Genomic DNA, 18,958 nt, shown 5'->3' on the forward strand with positions numbered 1-18,958 from the left:
CAACACAATAAATTATATAAAGAAGAAGAAAAGACTAAGAACGAGAGGGAGATAAGGGGAAGAGTCAAAACATTCACAAGCATAGGAAGATGAGTGAACGAAGATAAAGAGTCAAGCTCAAGTGATGAAAGCCTCACTATACTCCTCTCAAAGAAAAATCCTTCCTTAAGAGCATCATCACATAAGTTTCTTATGGTTAAAGTTATGAATAGCGATGTAAGTGATGATGAATTCGATGAGAATTCCTCCTCTCAAGAGAGCAACAAAGGGCTCTTAAGAAACAATCAAAAGAGCTTAAGAAATTTAATACACTTAATGACATTCATGCTACCTTAGTTTCTAATTGTAAACAATTATTGAGCAAATTTAATTTGCTAAACAAGAAGTATAAAGAGCTTAAGTCTAAATTTGATTGTATTGAATCTCAAATTAAGGTCCCTTTGAAAAAATCTACCTCTCTATTTAATTTTAATCACAAGTTAGATGTTTTCACTTCTTGTGATGATTTGATTGATTTATCTAACTCACCCCTTTGCAATGAGATTTGTGTTGAGAATGTTGTTGTAGAACCATCTAGCAACCTCATTACACAAGAGAATGATGAGCTCAAGCAAGAAGTGAAGAAGCTCAAGAAGGATTTAGCAAGATTAAAGAGCAAAAGACATGTTCAACCTTCTTAAGATAACCGTGATAGCATAGTGAAGAAGCTTGCAGAGGGGTTCACCGTGACATGCTTTAAGTGCCATCAAAAAGACCACAAGTCCTTCCAATACAAGAAAGTCAATAAGTAGATTAAGGAGAAGAAGATGATGACAAACCTCTCCAACTAGACCTCAAACATCTACATCAAGCCCAACTACAAGATCAAGACCAAAAGTAACCACTACAAGCTCAAAAAGAAAAACAATGGTAAAATGGTTACACACATGATTGAGACAAAGGACCGGTGGTGGAACCAACCCATTTGGATGCTAAGGAAGTCATTACTAACATGATGGGGATCAATCGGTTTGGGTTCTAATGAAGACTTGAAGTCTGAGGTAACTATAGGGATTAGAGACTTGACTTATAAGATGGAGTGAAGATTCAAATAAATAAACCAAGTACATAAGATTGGACGTATTGATAAAGATCATGATCATCATATACTTAAATCCCCATCCAAAGGTAAAAGATTTAATTGAGCCAGATGTAAAATCTTTTAATTATTGTAGCTCATTTGCCTTGTCTACGATTGTGTGTACATATTTCAATTTATTGCAATGTTTAGTGTAGATTTTTATATGGTAGTTTGTTTGTGTTTCTCTCTTTCTTATGAGTAACCTACATGGTTTATTAGTTGTGGGTTCCTTTCATAGTACTAGTTTTACAATTAGTATCATTCATGTGCCATTATACAATCTATATGATAAATCCCTATTGTTATCAAAAGCAAGTGCATATCTCTTACAAGTATTCAATATTTGTATACACACTTTTATGAGGTGCATATCATATAGTTTATGATTTTGAGACTAACATATGTTGCTAGGTGTATTTTTTTAAGTCTCATAGAGCAATCATCGTCTTTCATGGTATCATTGCCATGTGTCTTTTGTAGTCTCATGTATCTTTTGTAGTATTATGGAGGTATGCAATGTTTAAAGGTTTTAATCGGTATCATTGTCAATTCATTTGTTTTATTTAAACTACCTTCATGTATAATATGGTTTAAACTTCTATCTTAGCATAATTGTCTAGTTGTGTATATATCTCTCTTTTATTGTATGTATGCACATATATATATGAAGATTTTAAATCATATTATGTGAGTTTCATGAATTATGATCCTTATTTGTCTTTTTAATTGATATCAATGCTTCCTACCTTTACAATTGGTATATCTTTTCAATTGGTATCATTTCATTGAATCATAATTTATGAAACTCTCTCGATGTGCTATAACGCTCTTCCTTGAGTTTAACATGTATTTGTAGCACTTTTTTGAGATCGTTGGTAAATAGGGAGAAGTTTAATGACCAAAGCAAGAGGCATGCCTAGTGAAGAACAAGCAAGATGCCAATGTTGATAGAGGGTGACTAATCTACATTTGGTATCAAAAGTATGTGATGAAGAAGCTTTTGCATAGGTTGATCAAGGGAGATAATGATAATAGAGAAAGGTGGAGCTACAACAAAATGAGAGTAAGTGGTAAGAACATGCATCCAAGCAATATTGTAAGACTTTGTGCTCTTTACAATTGGTATCATTTATTATTTGTCACTTGCTTTGCATGTGTTGTCATCAATCACTAAAAAGGGGAAGATTGTAACGAAAATGACCCTATTAGACCATGCTTGTGATTTTGGTGGTTAATAACAACATAATTATTAGGACTAACATATTTTTTAAGTATATACTTTAGTAGGTCTTATGGATGCAATACATGAAGATGTCACCGCAGCGCCGACAAAGATGGGCTAAATTGGACAAGTCCCAGTAAGATAAACCACTAGATAGTCTAGTGCAGAAAAATTGAACTCATCGAAGCATCTCTCACAAAGGGGAAGAGAAGGCTGAAAACTTCACCGGATAGTACGGTGCTTAGCAAGGTATAGTACTAGAGCTTTATTTGCAGAGAAGAGCAGAACTGAAGAAGTCATTGGATAGTTCGGTATTGATGAAGAAGGTGCACACCAGAATATTTTGACTTGGGACAGAAGAAGTTGAACTCACCAGAAGGTCCGGTGGTCAGCGAAAGATATACACTAGAGCAATTCTTACAGAGAGGGTTGCAGTTGTTGAAGATCGGAGAACAATGGACTAAAAGGTCTAGTGATAGAAAGTGAGTGCACTGGAGGCTTTACTGGAGTATTTCTTGCAGAAGCGATTCTAAGTGATGAAGAACCAACATAAACTGACTGGATGGTCCGATGTCAAGAGGAAGTGCACCGGAGGCTCACACTGGAGTATTTTGCACAGAGAAGAAGTGTCGCAGTCTGGCTCAGGATAACTCACCGAATAGTCTGGCGATGGAGATGAAGTATACACCGGAGTATCCGGTGTTCATAGATGCTTTGAGTGGAAGTCCAACGGCCGGTTCTGAGGATGTACTCACCGGATGTTTTGGTGATGGTCCTACTGTTAACACCGGAATAGCCGGTGGTTACAATAAAGTTAAGCTGTTAGGACAACGGCTAATAGGCAGGTTTGAGACTATAAATACCCACCTACTCGATCATTGGAATGTGCTGGAGTCTAAAGAAACACAGAGACATTTGAGAAAAGATTCAAGCCACTAAAATGCCTAATGTGATCATCCAAGGTAATTAAGCACACGTTTAGTAAGTGATTAGTGTTTATAGGTTTAGAGAAAGTGTTACTAAGTGATTGCTACTTAGAGAGTAGATCAAGGAGTGATTCTATCTTGCACTGGGTTGGTACGTCGACGTCTTGGAGTCTTGGTGACTTCCTGACACCTTGAGCCAGAGTTGCTTAAGCTTATTGACCCTCCGATTTGGTGTGGAGCGGCAGCAAGATACGTGTACGGGGATACCAATACTTTTACTTTGGTGGCTCAAGCTCCGAAGTGAAGACGGCGATAAGCGATCGAGAGAAAGGCTAGTGGTGAGATATTGCCTTTGTAGCTTGGTGGCCTATCCGGATTGATGTCTTGTCTCTGTGGCTTGATGACTCAAGAGTCGTGACCGAAAGAATCTTGACGATCGAGAATATATCCTTGGTGGAGCTCCAATATAGACTCGAGGTGGCCTTCATGTTATTGATAACACGAGATAAAAATACTTTGTGCTAAGTTTGTTTTCTCTACCGTCTTTACGCTTCTACATTTATATTCTTATAATCTACTTTTATGCATTTACTTTTCTAAAATAGTTTTCTAGAATTGACTATAGATTGTAAAACTTTTAATCGGTAGAATAAGCATACTATATAAATCTATAATATACTTAAATAAAAATTAATATAGATTTATCTTATAAAATTTTTAAAACTAATTAAAAAATTTAAAACTAATTAAAATTTTTAAAATCTAATTTACCTTCTCTTAAAATATCACCGATCTTTTTTTAACAATATAACAAATCAGCATGACGACTCAAAATATCAGAATCACCTCCAAACGTGGTTGTGGTTCATACTTGAACCTGCAAGTATCCCCTGCCATTTCAGCTCAGCTCGTCGTCGTCCCCAGCGCGAGCGCGATCCATTACCCTGAACCCTACCTGGATCCCTTCACCAGTGACCACCCATCCCTGTCCCAGCCATGTCGTCGTCATCGACTCATCGCCTTGCGCGTAATATCCCTCCCCTACTGTACCTGCCCCTACCCCAACTTTTTATTTTATCCTCGTGACTCGATAAGCGCCGAGCGGTGAAGCAATCGGACGAACCCCAGGCGAGGGCCGAGCGAGCCGACGAGACGAGCGCACAAGAGGCCGGACGCGGCCGCCTAATCCAGAGCCCCAGGCTTTGTGCCCCCGCCATGGCGTCGGGCAGCCGCGCCACGCCCACGCGCACCCCCTCCTCCGCGCGGCCCGAGGCGCAGCGGCACGCGCACCACCACCACTCGCAGTCGTCGGGCGGGAGCACGTCCCGGGCCGGCGGGGGCGGCGCGGGCACGGCGGCCACGGAATCGATCTCCAAGGCCGTGGCGCAGTACACCCTGGACGCGCGCCTCCACGCGGTGTTCGAGCAGTCAGGTGCGTCGGGCCGTAGCTTCGACTACTCCCAGTCGCTGCGCGGGCCGCCCACCCCGTCCTCCGAGCAGCAGATCGCAGCCTACCTCTCCCGCATCCAGCGCGGCGGCCACATCCAGCCCTTCGGATGCACACTCGCCGTCGCCGACGACTCGTCCTTCCGCCTCCTCGCCTTCTCCGAGAACGCCGCCGACCTGCTCGACCTGTCGCCGCACCACTCCGTCCCCTCGCTCGACTCCTCCGCTGTGCCTCCTCCAGTCTCGCTCGGCGCCGACGCGCGCCTCCTCTTCGCCCCCTCGTCCGCCGTCCTCCTCGAACGCGCCTTCGCTGCGCGCGAGATCTCGCTGCTCAACCCGCTCTGGATCCACTCCAGGGTCTCCTCCAAGCCCTTCTATGCCATCCTCCACCGCATCGACGTCGGCGTCGTCATCGACCTCGAGCCCACCCGCACCGAGGACCCCGCGCTCTCCATCGCCGGCGCAGTCCAGTCCCAGAAGCTCGCGGTCCGCGCCATCTCCCGCCTCCAGGCGCTACCGGGCGGGGACGTCAAGCTCCTCTGCGACACCGTCGTCGAGCACGTCCGCGAGCTCACGGGTTATGACCGTGTCATGGTGTACAGGTTCCATGAAGACGAGCACGGGGAAGTTGTCGCCGAGAGCCGCCGCGCCGACCTGGAGACGTACCTTGGGTTGCATTATCCTGCCACGGATATCCCGCAGGCGTCGCGCTTCCTATTCCGGCAGAACCGCGTGCGGATGATTGCTGATTGCCACGCCACGCCGGTGAGGGTCATCCAGGATCCTGGGCTGCCACAGCCGTTGTGCTTGGTTGGCTCTACGCTGCGCGCACCACACGGGTGTCACGCACAGTACATGGCAAACATGGGGTCCATAGCATCGCTTGTTATGGCGGTGATAATTAGTAGTGGTGGTGATGATGAGCAGACGGCGCGGGGCAGCATCTCATCGACAATGAAGCTGTGGGGGTTGGTGGTATGCCACCACACATCACCACGGTTTATCCCTTTCCCATTGAGGTACGCTTGCGAGTTCCTCATGCAGGCCTTTGGGCTGCAGCTCAACATGGAGTTGCAGCTTGCGCACCAGCTGTCGGAGAAGCACATCCTGCGAACACAGACACTACTATGTGACATGCTACTGCGGGATTCACCAACTGGCATTGTCACGCAGAGCCCCAGCATCATGGACCTTGTGAAGTGTGATGGGGCTGCTCTGTATTATCACGGGAAGTACTATCCACTGGGTGTCACACCCACTGAGTTTCAGATTAAGGATATCATTGAGTGGTTGACGGTGTGTCATGGGGACTCAACGGGGCTCAGCACCGATAGCCTGGCTGATGCAGGCTACCTTGGTGCTTCTGCATTAGGGGATGCTGTGTGTGGAATGGCAGTAGCTTATATCACGTCAAGTGATTACTTGTTTTGGTTCCGATCACACACAGCTAAGGAGATCAAGTGGGGTGGTGCGAAGCATCATCCTGAGGATAAGGATGATGGTCAGCGGATGCACCCACGGTCATCATTCAAGGCATTTCTCGAAGTGGTTAAAAGCAGGAGCCTACCATGGGAGAATGCAGAAATGGACGCAATACATTCCTTGCAGCTCATTCTACGAGACTCCTTCAGAGATGCTGCAGAGGGCACTAGTAACTCAAAAGCCATTGTCAATGGCCAAGTTCAGCTTGGGGAGCTAGAATTGCAGGGAATAAATGAGCTTAGCTCAGTAGCAAGGGAAATGGTTCGGTTGATCGAGACAGCAACAGTACCCATATTTGCAGTAGATACTAATGGATGTATAAATGGGTGGAATGCAAAGATTGCCGAGTTGACAGACCTCTCAGTTGAGGAGGCAATGGGCAAATCACTGGTAAATGATCTTATCTTCAAGGAATCTGAGGAAATAGTTGACAAGCTACTCTCGCGAGCTTTAAGAGGTATGTCTCATTTGTCTTTCTAATCTGGTTGCAATTGCTTTGATACTATGTTACATGGGAATTGTTTACCCAGCCCTGTCAAGAAACAATTATCTACTACTGGCCTCGTCTCTTAATGTAGGATGCATAACACAGAGGAAGTGTATAAATATGATGTATAAATATATATTGGACCAACTATGCAGTGTGTATACTCCTTGAAAATAGTTTTTTGCAGTTTCTTAGGTGTACTTTTTTTTGTGCATGAATTATTAGGTATAGAAAATAGGGAACATATAGGGACTCCCATTAAATCTTCTCACCTGATTTTCACTGAAGCATCTTAGTACTAGTAGACAAGAATACTCAAAAGGGTAAGTTAAATATATCAACCTTCTATCAAAGGTGCTGTTAGCTACTCAAAGGAGTCCAATGTTTCTTCTCCTTTACTGCTTATATAATTTTAAATTACATATCCAATACATGTAATTAAGTTATGTTAGCATCGACGGATGTGTGGATGGAGAGCAATGTTTTATGACCTTGTTGCTCATACAGGTGAGGAAGACAAAAATGTAGAGATAAAGCTGAAGACATTTGGGTCAGAGCAATCGCGGGGACCAATATTTCTTGTCGTCAATGCTTGTTCCAGTAGGGATTACACAAAAAATATTGTTGGTGTTTGCTTTGTCGGACAAGATGTCACAGGGCAAAAGGTGGTTATGGATAAATTCGTCAACATACAAGGGGATTACAAGGCTATTGTACACAATCCCAATCCTCTAATACCCCCAATATTCGCTTCAGATGAGAATACTTGTTGTTCGGAATGGAACACAGCGATGGAAAAACTTACAGGATGGTCTAGAGGTGAAGTTATTGGTAAGCTTCTTATTGGAGAGGTATTTGGAAATTGTTGTCGACTAAAGGGGCCGGATGCATTGACAAAGTTCACGATTGTTCTTCACAATGCGATAGGAGGGCAGGATTGTGAGAAGTTCCCTTTTTCATTTTTCGACAAGAATGGGAAATATGTGCAGGCCTTGTTGACCGCAAACACGAGGAGCAAAATGGATGGTAAGGCCAATGGAGCCTTTTGTTTCTTGCATATTGCAAGCCCCGAATTACAGCAAGCCTTTGAGATTCAGAGACAACAAGAAAAGAAGTGTTACGCAAGGATGAAAGAATTGGCTTACATTTGCCAGGAGATAAAGAACCCACTTAGTGGCATCCAATTTACCAACTCCCTGTTGCAGACGACTGATTTAAATGATGACCAGAGGCAGTTCCTTGAAACTAGCTCTGCTTGTGAGAAGCAGATGTCTAAGATTATAAAGGACGCCAGTCTCCAAAGTATTGAGGACGGGTCAGCATTCTAATCTTACCCTTTTAACTCACTCATGCTCTAAGATTTCCATTGAATATGTCGTGTGATTCATTTATGTATGTTTTGTTAGATATATATATTGTTCTGTGTAATATCCCCAGACTATTTGGGGTTTTTTGCATATTGTCACTTGTACACGTGTATACAGCAACTTGTCAACTTCTACTCGTCTGTAGATGTATGGGAATAAATTGGGACTAAACCCTTTCTCAAGAGACATAATTTGAATTTCAGTTGGCATTAAACATGTCTGTAGATGTACGGGAATAAAGTATTCAGAGAATTGCAAAGACAGTATATTGAAACTGTCAGTCTGATGATTTGTGAACTTCTCAGAAATATAGTGTAGCTATGCCATTGCAGAGGTGAAGCCAGTCCAGATTGCTGTACTTCAAAGGTTGCATTGGTGTTATGTGACCCCAATGTATCCTATTGGAGCAAGTCCAGATTATTGTACTTAAAGGACTGCTCTGGGGTTGGAAACCGCCTTTTCTTTTAAACAAAGTACCATCTGACTGAACTGTGGCTGGGATGCGTGTTCTGGCTGATTATGGACATGTTTATGGCTCAAACTGGTCTGTTATTATCTAATGGTTGACAAAGTAGGCTTGTTACTCAACTGGGACCAAGTCAGAAAGTGATAACCTATATAGTTCCCAGTGGAACTTGGCAAAACTTGTGTATGTGTCTTTATTTTTTTAGGATAGCGTGAATATCACACCTTTACATGCAATAATTAATGTATATCCTAAACAAGTCAAAATATTGTTTAGATCGGCCAAGTTTTTATTTTTTTTAAAAAGTATCTGCAATTGGGTTTTCTGCTTATCAATGTTAGTGTGCTTATTACTTCAAGGATTATGAACCTTGGCACTTTAAATGTTATATCATGGGATTTTGTTAGAATTAAGGAAATAGCCTTACGAACCTCATAGCTGTATCACATTCTACAAAGGGAATATCATGGAACTTCATGCAGCTTCCTCCAAAAATGCCTTTGCCTCTAGTCTTGTTTGATTAACTTCATAAGTTATTTGGAGGTGTTGTACTTCATTGGCATGTATGAATATTAAGAATTCCTTTGGGTTACTTCTGCTCACTTGATCAATTCCGTCCATCTTATCTGTTGATCAGTGTGCATCACTTTTACCCTAGAAAATCACTAACTTAATGCATGCACAACACAATGGTTCCTATGTCATTTTGCGAAGTCCAAACACAAACTTATCCAAATATCTCTCTGAATAGCTACTTACGCTATCTGATCTACTGTCACTATTGTATTATTTGCTTGTAGTAATTCCATTTAGATTTAGTGTGTAGGCAGCAGTATTATCGTACTTCTTTCATAACCTAAGACACTTGTTTACTCTGCTGTTAAGTTCAACTGCTATTTTTATTTCCACAATTGATTAGCTGAAAATTTGTTGGTTTTATTTCTGTTTATTTAACAGCTCTTTGGTGCTTGAGAAAGGTGAGTTTTCTCTTGGAAGTGTTATGAATGCTGTTGTCAGCCAAGTTATGATATTGTTGAGAGAGAGGGATTTGCAACTTATTCGAGATATCCCTGATGAAATCAAGGACGCATCAGCATATGGCGATCAATATAGAATTCAACAAGTTTTGTCTGAGTTTTTGCTAAGCATGGTGCGTTTTGCTCCAACCGAAAATGGCTGGGTAGAAATACAAGTCAGACCAAATGTAAAACAAAATTCTGATGGAACAGATACTATGCTTTTCCTCTTCAGGTTAGCTGCTTCCCTCTATTTTTAATTTACTGCAAATGATTTGTTGTTTCTTAAAGGGATGGGCTTTGGTAGAAAACAAATGACAGTAATTACTCAATTTTTTTACTGGTTGGTCACATATGTGGTGTGGTACCTCTCAAATATGCTGTCATGATGAATTCATGCTCAACATAACAGTCCCTTGGAACAAAATCTCATTGTTTGTTTGTGCCATGCTGTATTGTTTGAACTATGGATTCAATTGATGTGACATATATTATATCTGGTGCCTTAGATCATTTCTAGTTTGCACTGAACCAAGTAACCGGAGAAAGATTTGTTGTGGTATTCTCGCCAACTGCCTGTTTGGATAGGGGGTTTGGATCCAAATCCCTAGGATTTTGTTCAAGTTTAAACTAAAACCTAAAAATTCTCGTACCAATTCCCCTCTAATGAACAGGGTCAAGTGTGTAATATATCTCTATCCTGTTAATATATACATTTTTTTCATTCCCCCATCTGCACTTTCTTTAGCACAGAACGATATTTAAATTGAGCTAGGCACATGCAAATTTTCATCTATTTGGTCAGTTTATTTGGAGGTCTTCTGGACATCGAAATTGGTACCTTCCAAAGTAAATGGGTGAGTGAGAAACTGAGAACCGAGGAACCTCACCTATTACAGTTTGAGGCTGTCCCAGTGGTGCGTCTTTTGACTTAACTGTGGGCAGAGGACCAAGCAACCGTTTGCTGTAAATCGTGTTATTTTAACAATCTACATTTAATTACAAAGTTATATTAGATGATACAAATGAATCTTCAGCTTTCAATGTTGTCGGCAACAGAAAAATAAATGCCTCTATTGGGAGAACGAAACAGAATCTCAAATTGATTGCTTTTATCTTTGTATGTTCTGTAGGTTTGCCTGTCCTGGCGAGGGCCTACCCCCTGATATTGTTCAAGACATGTTCAGCAACTCCCGCTGGTCGACCCAAGAAGGCATTGGACTGAGCATATGCAGGAAGATTCTCAAATTAATGGGCGGTGAGGTCCAATATATCAGGGAGTCAGAGCAGAGTTTCTTCCGCGTCGTCCTCGACCTGCCCCAATCTCGGCCAGCAGCTAGTAGAGAGATCAGCTGATATGTTAAGTTCAGCGCTGACCTCACCTAGCTAATTGGCCAAATAGGTGGCCTGAGCCCCGCGGAGAGGCGGGAACCTAATTTATGAGAAGCCCGGAAGTCGAGATGTCTCAGATGAAGTCAAGCAGAGTTGCAACTGTGATTCCCGCTGTGTGTCTGTCACTCCCGGCTAGCCAATGTAAGTCCGGATGTGGATGCTCTTGTTGTAAGATTACAGTTTGTGGCGGCTAGTAATGTACACACAGACGGTAATGTGGCTCGTAGCGTAGGCCCATGGCCACTTCCATGTAATACATAAGTTGTTAGCTTATATGTATATTTTCTGTCTTGTACTATGCATAAGGAACTGCTTCAGCTCCCAAGGTTATATTCTGTAGGCCTTCGCAGGCCTACTACACGTTAATCTAACTAAAAGCATTTGGTTTCCTTTTTTAGCATATCCACATATCTTGCTTACAAAGATGAATATACTTGAAACTCTTGAATCCTAATTTGAAGCCGTTGTCTGATCTCATGTTAGTTATGAATCTGTTGCTATTTGACCAGGCCAGGTTTCCTCACAGTCTGGGAATGACAGCTTCCTGAACCCTGAGGGTTAGGGCGATTGTGCAAGGCTGCACCGCTGCAGGCACGGGCAGCGTGCGCTGGCCTGTGAGTGGAGCCCCTCCAGTGGGCCCAGGCCTACACCGTGGCAGCTGACCTTCCGACCGATGCACGCACAGCAGCAGCTCTAATCAGACGCGGCACGGCGGCGGCGCAGTCGGCTCCGATCCCAGGTGCGTGCGTACGTGATCTGTTTGCCTATGAGATCTGAACCGTGCAGACGAAGTCTGGATACGCGACGCACTTGGAACCGTCATTGCGCGGCCGCGCTGGTGTGTGAGCGTTGAGCTTGTTGCATGTGAAGGCGGGATGTGCAGCAGCCAGCATGGATGATGCATCGCTGCAATTGGTTTCGTTTTGATGGCTTCGGCTGTGGGAGTCCGACGGAGCAGAGGCCAGCCCGATAGATACAGAGGGCAAGCATGGTTAATCTCCAAATGCAACCGGTTCCTCACGGTCACGGGACGTGTCACCTGCAGTATGCCTTTGCCCTTTTGATCTCGCTTCTCACTGCTGTTCTGTTTCTTGAATGTTCAAATCGGGGGTAGGACCATTTCTGAATTTCTGACCTTGATGCATGGGATAGGGTTAGCATTTTCGGCAAAATTACCATTCTACCCAGGTATGCCTGGGAGAGCTCAAGCTTGCTTCTGAAAATACTCGAGACAAACGTTATTTTATTTTTACCGTTCGTTGCATTCTACCATGTTCGAAATGGATGATTGTGTTTAAGCAAGACTCATTATTTAGAGCTTTCATTTCTACCCAGGTGTATGGTGTTTGACTATGTATTGGCGGAACGTGCACAAACCATAAAAGCAAAGGATATCATAACGAAAATAGTTCTACTATATTATAATTGTGATTTTGATGATTAATAATAACATAATTATTAGAATTAATATATTTATCAAGAATATATGTTAATAGGCCTCATAGATGCAATACATGAATAAACCACCGTAGTCAGGATAAAGTTTGATTAAATTAGAAAAGTTTCAGAAAAAATGGCTATACCGAAAGATCCAGCGCAGAAGAGTTGTAAACACCATAATGTTCTCTTGCCTGGTGTTTTTACACACCAAATGATCCAACAATGTAGAGATAAGAATGCCAGAGCATTTCTGAGTTGTAGCTCAAGGATGGTCCACATCGGAAGGTCCGGCGATCGGTAGTATGCACGCTGGAGTATACGTCAGAGCAATTGTTACAGAGAGGGTTGCAACAGTAGGAATATCGAAGGACTACATGCCGGAAGGTCCATCGATTGAAGTGTGCACGTCGGAGTATACGATGGAGCATTTGTTGCAGAGAAGATATCAAAGTCTGGCTTGGTGTAGTTTAACACGTTGGATGATCCAGCGATGAAGTAAAGCAACGTTGGAGTATTTTGCAGTAAGGAAGGCACGGGATGGCTCAGTTGAACAAGCCAGAAGGTCTGACGATGGAGCTAGTGAACACGCTGGAGCATCCGGTGTTCACATTGGTTATAAGTGGAGTTTCAACAGGTAGTTTTTGGAAGGTGTACACGCTGGATGTTCCGGTGGGTATAATCTGTTTATACTGGAATATCTGGCGTATTCAGAGAATTTAAGTCGTTTGGGGCAATGACTAGTCTATGGGGTTGATGCTATAAATACCCCTGCACTCAGTCATTTGAAGGTGTTGTAGTTTAAAGAAGCTCGTATACACTTAAGAAGACATTTAAGCTATCAAAGTGCTAAAGATGATCATCTAAGATGATTAAGTATAATATTAGAGAGTGATTAATACTTATAGCTCTAGAGAGAAATATTATTAGGTGTTGCAACCTAAAGAGTGGATCAATGAGTGATCCAACCGTGTACTGAGAGATACGCTGGTGTCTTGAAGTCTTGGTGACTCATCGATAACTTGTTGATCCTCCAACTTGGTGTGGAGCGACGACAAGAAGATTGTGCAGGGACGCGGATGTCTTTGTCTTTGTGACTAAAGCTCTGAAGTGAAGACGGCGTACGAGTGATCAGAAGATATGTTAGTGGTGAGACCTCGCCTTGGTGGCTTGGTGGCTCATCATAATTGAGGCATTGTCTCAGTTACTTGGTAGCTCAAGAGTGGTGACCGGAAGAGACTTAGCTATCGGAAGCATATCCTTTATGAAACTTCAACGTGAACTAGGGGTAGCTTGTGTGCCATCGATATCATGGAATAAAAATCTCTTGTGCCGAGTTTGTCTCTCTACCTTATTTACGTTTCCGCATTTACATACTTGCAATTTACCTTACTAAGAGTATATTGCAATCTTCATGAATGGTAGAATAGACATATTAGATAAACCTAGAGCACATTTAGATAGAAATTGAGATATGTTTATCTAGTGAAGTTTTTAGAGTCATTAGTTTCTATGTGTCCTAATGAACCCCTTCCCCCTCTTAGAATGCCACTGTTCCTCATAATTAGTATCAGAGTCTTGTGCTCTTGATAAAGTTTAACCACCTAGTGTTGTGACGTCCGGGGTTATGATGGATACCTATAGCGCTCCACATTTCGACGACACTAATTTTCCCTGTTGAAAAGTTCTAATAACTTGAAATTTGCAAGTTAAATATTTAGATGTTTGTAGAGTCACCGGAAAAGGGATGAGACCACGTGTCACCAACAAAGAGAGACAATTAGATGCATTGTCAAAGAGTATCTTTTTATCATCTTCATGCGTTGATGCATTTAATCGTGTTTATTCTCTCAACAATGCATATGATATTTGGACTGGTCTCATTAAAATACATGAAGACACAAAGGATATGTGCAATAAGAAATATCATATACTAATCACTAAGCTCAATGAAATCAAACAACTTCCCTATAAAAATGCTAATGATATGTACTCACATTTGAATATTCTTGTCAATGAGATCAATAGGCTATGTGTGACGCAAATTAAAGATGCTCAAGTGGTGAGAAGAATATTTCAAACTATTCTTCCAAAGTATAAACTAATTGTCTCCATCATCTACAACAACCACGATATGAGCAAGATGACTCTAAGTTAAGTTCTCAGTAAGATCACCGCCTATTAAATAACCATAAACATGGGGGTTGAAGCTCTTACCTCATCGAATGCCAATAACCTTACCCTTATAAGCAAGCAAGTACTATGTTCACATATGAAGGCAAAGATGAGGAGATAAGAACAATAGTCAAGTTCAAGCGAAGATGATGGTGATCAAGATAAAGAGAGTGATGAAGAAGATGAGCAAAGCAACTCAAGTGATGAAGAGATTGACACCAAGGTCACTAAGCTCATCTCACAATTAGAGAAGAACATGAAGAGGATCAATACTAAGATTGATCATTCAATCTCCATAAAAGACTTGGTCAACACAATTAATCATATCAAGAAGGAAAAGAAGACTAAAAATAAGAGAGAGACAAAAAAAGAGCTAAAGCATTTGTAAGCATAGGAATATGGGTGAGCGAAGATTAAGAGTCAAGCTCAAGTGATGAAAGTCTCACCATCCACTCCTTCAAGAGAAACTCTTCCTCAAGGTTATCACCATACAAATCGTTATCACGCAAGCCATCATCTCTCAAGTGTCTTATGACTAAAGGTATAGAAAGCGATATAAATGATAATGAATCCGATGAGGATTCTCCCTCTCGTGAAAAACTTCTTGATTTGATAACTGAGCAACAAATAATCTTAAAAAAATAATCAAAGAACTTAAAAAATTCAATGCTCTCAATGATTTGTATGCTACTTTTGTTTCCAATTATAAACAATTGTTGAGCAAATTTGAATTGCTATACAAAAGTATGAAGAGCTTAAGACAAAATTTGAGTGCATTGAATATCATTCTAAGGTCCTTTTGAAGCAATTTATCTCTCTCTTTAATTTTAATTCTAAGATAGATGTTTTCATTTCTTATGATAATTTAATTGTTACATCTAGCTTACTCCTTCGCAATAAGATATGTATTGAGAATGTTTTTGTAGAACTATCTAATGAACTCATTGCATAAGAGAATAATGAGTTCAGGCAAGAAGTGAAGAAGCTAAAGAAAGACTTGGCAAAGGACATGTCCACCTCCTCAAGATAATCGTGATAGCATGATGAACAAGCTTGCAGAGTGGTCCATTATGATATATTTCAAATGCCATCAAGGTCACAAGTCCTTTCAATACAAGCAAGTCAAGAATGAGACCAAGAAAAAGAAGAAGATGAAGAACCTTTTCAACAAGACATCCAACATCTACACCAAGTCTAACTACAAGACCAAAACCAAGAGAAACCGCTACAAGCTCAATAAAAAGAACAATGGTAAAGTGGTTGCACACATAGTTAGGAGAAAGGATCAGATGTGGAACCAACCCATTTTGGTGCTCAAGGAAGTTATCACCAACATGAAGGGGTCCGAATCGGTTTGGGTTCTAAAGAAAACTTAAAGTCCAAGCGGCTAGAGGATTTGGAGATTTGGCTCACAAGATGAAGTGAAGGCTCAAGCATAGAAGCCAAGTGCACAAGATTGAGCGTATTGATGAAGATCATAGTCATCATATACCTAAATCTCAATCCAAAGGTGAAAGGTACTAAATGTAAAATCCTTTTAATTTGTACATTTGCCTTATATAGGATTGCATGCTCTCAATTCAATTTATTGCAATATCTAGTGTAGCTCTTTCATATGGTATGTTACTTGTGTTTCTCTCTTTCTTATGAGCAACCTACATATTTTATTAGTTGTAGATTTCTTACATGGCACTAGTTATGCCATGAAACCAATCTATAGGGTATTTTTCACCATTGTTATAACAAGTGCATATAAGTGCATATCTCTCACAAGTATTCAGCACTTGTATGCACATATTTAGAGGAGCATATCCTATGCGTTGTGATTTTGATACTAATATGTATTTTAAGTAATATTTTTTGTAGTCTCATGGAGTGATCAACAAGTCCCTGGAGGTATGAAATATTTAAAGGCTTCAATTGTCATCATTGTTAATTTATTTCACATTTAAGCTACATCCATATATGATATGACTTAAATTTTCTACCTCTACTTATTATCAATTGTGCATATATTGCTACATTTCTACAGCTGGTATTCACAAGTGGGTCTCATTATATGTATGCACATATATAGAGGGAGTTTAGATTATATCATGTGAGTTTCATGAATTATGATCATTATTTGTCGTTTTTAATTGATATCAATGCTATTTATTCTTACAATTGGTATATCTTTTCAATTTGTATCAATTTCTCATAATTCTTAGTAAGTGGTATCATTCATATGTATGTTTTATGAAGCTCTCACCAAATGTTCTAATATTTTTTCTTAAATTTAACATGTGTTTGTAGCCGTTTTGAGATTATTGACAAAAGGAAGTAACTTTGAGACCAAAGCAAGATGCAAGAGAGAAGTAAGATGCAAGAACTAACTCAGGTAAATTGTTGACAAAGGGGATGCATCTCGGATTAACAAAGGTAAAGAAACTCTTGTATGAGTAGATCAAGAGAGATAGTGCAATTGAGAAAATGAAAAAACTATCTACGTAGCAGCCACAACAAAAAAGGATATAATATTGAGAGAAATTGTAGAAAAAAAAAAGAGATATAATATTGGTAAGATCATAATTGTCCTTACAATATTGGTAAGTGCAGGCATGATCATTGCATGGGGCCTTAATTTGAGGAAGTGTGATGTAGATGAGCACTAATAAATATATATGACTGAATTTTATTCTTGTACGTTTAATTAAACTTTACATCTTCGTTAGTGTGTGTTTACAATTACTTATTCATCATCTTCGCAAAGGAATAAAGAGATTGAGATGTTACATTTCCAATGATCAATTCTTGTGTATCTGATCACTGTAGCGAGTACTATGTTGTGTGTAAGAAGCTGAAGTACTAGTCAGGGCAGCACATACTCTCGTTTACTGTACCTTGTTCATAGCAAGAGAGATCGATTATTAGGCTGAAGCTCGTTAACAGATTCCACTGTGCTCGAATATATTCCTAGTAGGCAAATAGGCGATCATGAAGCAATTGCTTGTAAGTCATTGTGTCAGGAGACGGACACTGATTTGAGCTTTCTCGTTGGTTGCAAATCCGGGCAACGAGAACAAATGCTTTAGATCATTTTTAACCAATTTTTTTATTTTCTTTTGATTTTTCTTCTCATTTTCGTTCTTTTTATTTTCTATTATCTCTAACAATTTTTTTAAAAGAATTTATGAAAAAAATAAGAGAATTTCATTCTGAAAAAAAATAAAATCAGAATCCCTTCATGATGTAAATCGTAAAAAAAATCGTTAAAACGTTAAAAATAACAAAAATCCTTTTCCACAAAAGTACTACTTAAGTCCCACTGTTCTCAATAAAAACACACTGGAAGTTGAATGTTTGATCAGGAGCAGCGTTTCCGCCCCCGAGACGGCGGTAGCCCCACTGCTGCACGTACGTACGCACGCCGCCGCGGCGACGTCGGTGCTCGGTTGCCGCTTCTCCGACCAGTGATGGCAACTTCATTGTACGATCGATCTAGCAGCAAACAGGGGCGCTGAACATCTCACATGACACGCATACCAGGCCATTCTTGAATCTTGACGCGACGGCTTACCGATCAGATCAGGAGCTCCTCTGCACATGCAACCGCTAATGGTACCCTGTTTGGACTCTGATCAACTGTCGCTACATGGTGCTGAGCAGCTGTCTAGTTACTGCAAAACCATAGTGGTACTCTAATACAAGTGATGCTACCAATCAACAATGACCTACTGGTAATCTCAAAAAAAAAATCAATGACCTACTGGTAACTTTTTATCTTCTACTATACAAAATTTGGCCATGAGCCTTGTACATGATATTTCCATTCTCTTTTACTTTGTTTACATTGAAACAGAATCCAACACATTAACTTGACAACTAATTTTTTTTCTAATATGTTAGTTAGGGAGAACTATAGAAAAGTATAATGAAATGAAAATGCTTTTGACGATGAATATGAATCTACTAATGCCATTCCAATGTGATAATTCTATGTGCACTATTGTATTGGTGGTGAAAGGTAAGGTTTAGAATGAGTAAATTTTGCAAAATTACAGATACTTTAATAAAATTATCGTAAAACTACAGATTTAATCAATAATTTCACAAAACTACAGATTTAATATCAATTTTATAGCAAAACTTAAAATACTTTAGTAAAATTATTGCAAAACTACAGATTTAAGCAGATATTTTACAAAACTATAAATTTAGTGTCGATTTTATCACAAAATTATATATTCTAGAGGAGTTGTTCACAACCCTATTACCATGACGACCGGGCCCCGCTTGCAGTCTCACAGCAACTGTAAGCTCATGAAACAGAACATTTGGAAGTTCACATCACTGCGAATGGGGTCAATTTGTCAGGTTAACAGATATGCGATAGAACCTATAGTTTTATGATAAAATCGGTGTTAAACTTGTAGTTTTGTG

General features: G+C 40.5%; 1 protein-coding gene across 1 annotated transcript; it reads left to right on the plus strand.

Annotated features, from left to right (window-relative positions):
* The first annotated feature begins 4,158 nt into the window (after window positions 1-4,158).
* On the plus strand, window positions 4,159-11,324 carry LOC133912357 (phytochrome B-like). The gene is made up of 4 exons (XM_062355044.1): window positions 4,159-6,653; window positions 7,191-7,998; window positions 9,474-9,767; window positions 10,666-11,324. The coding sequence occupies exons 1-4, from the start codon at window positions 4,484-4,486 to the stop codon at window positions 10,886-10,888; spliced, it is 3,495 nt and encodes a 1,164-aa protein (XP_062211028.1). The 5' UTR covers window positions 4,159-4,483; the 3' UTR covers window positions 10,889-11,324.
* Window positions 11,325-18,958: the final 7,634 nt, after the last annotated feature.

The sequence above is a fragment of the Phragmites australis genome, chromosome 3, assembly GCF_958298935.1.
Source record: "Phragmites australis chromosome 3, lpPhrAust1.1, whole genome shotgun sequence".
In the NCBI taxonomy this organism is placed as follows: Eukaryota; Viridiplantae; Streptophyta; class Magnoliopsida; order Poales; family Poaceae; genus Phragmites; species Phragmites australis.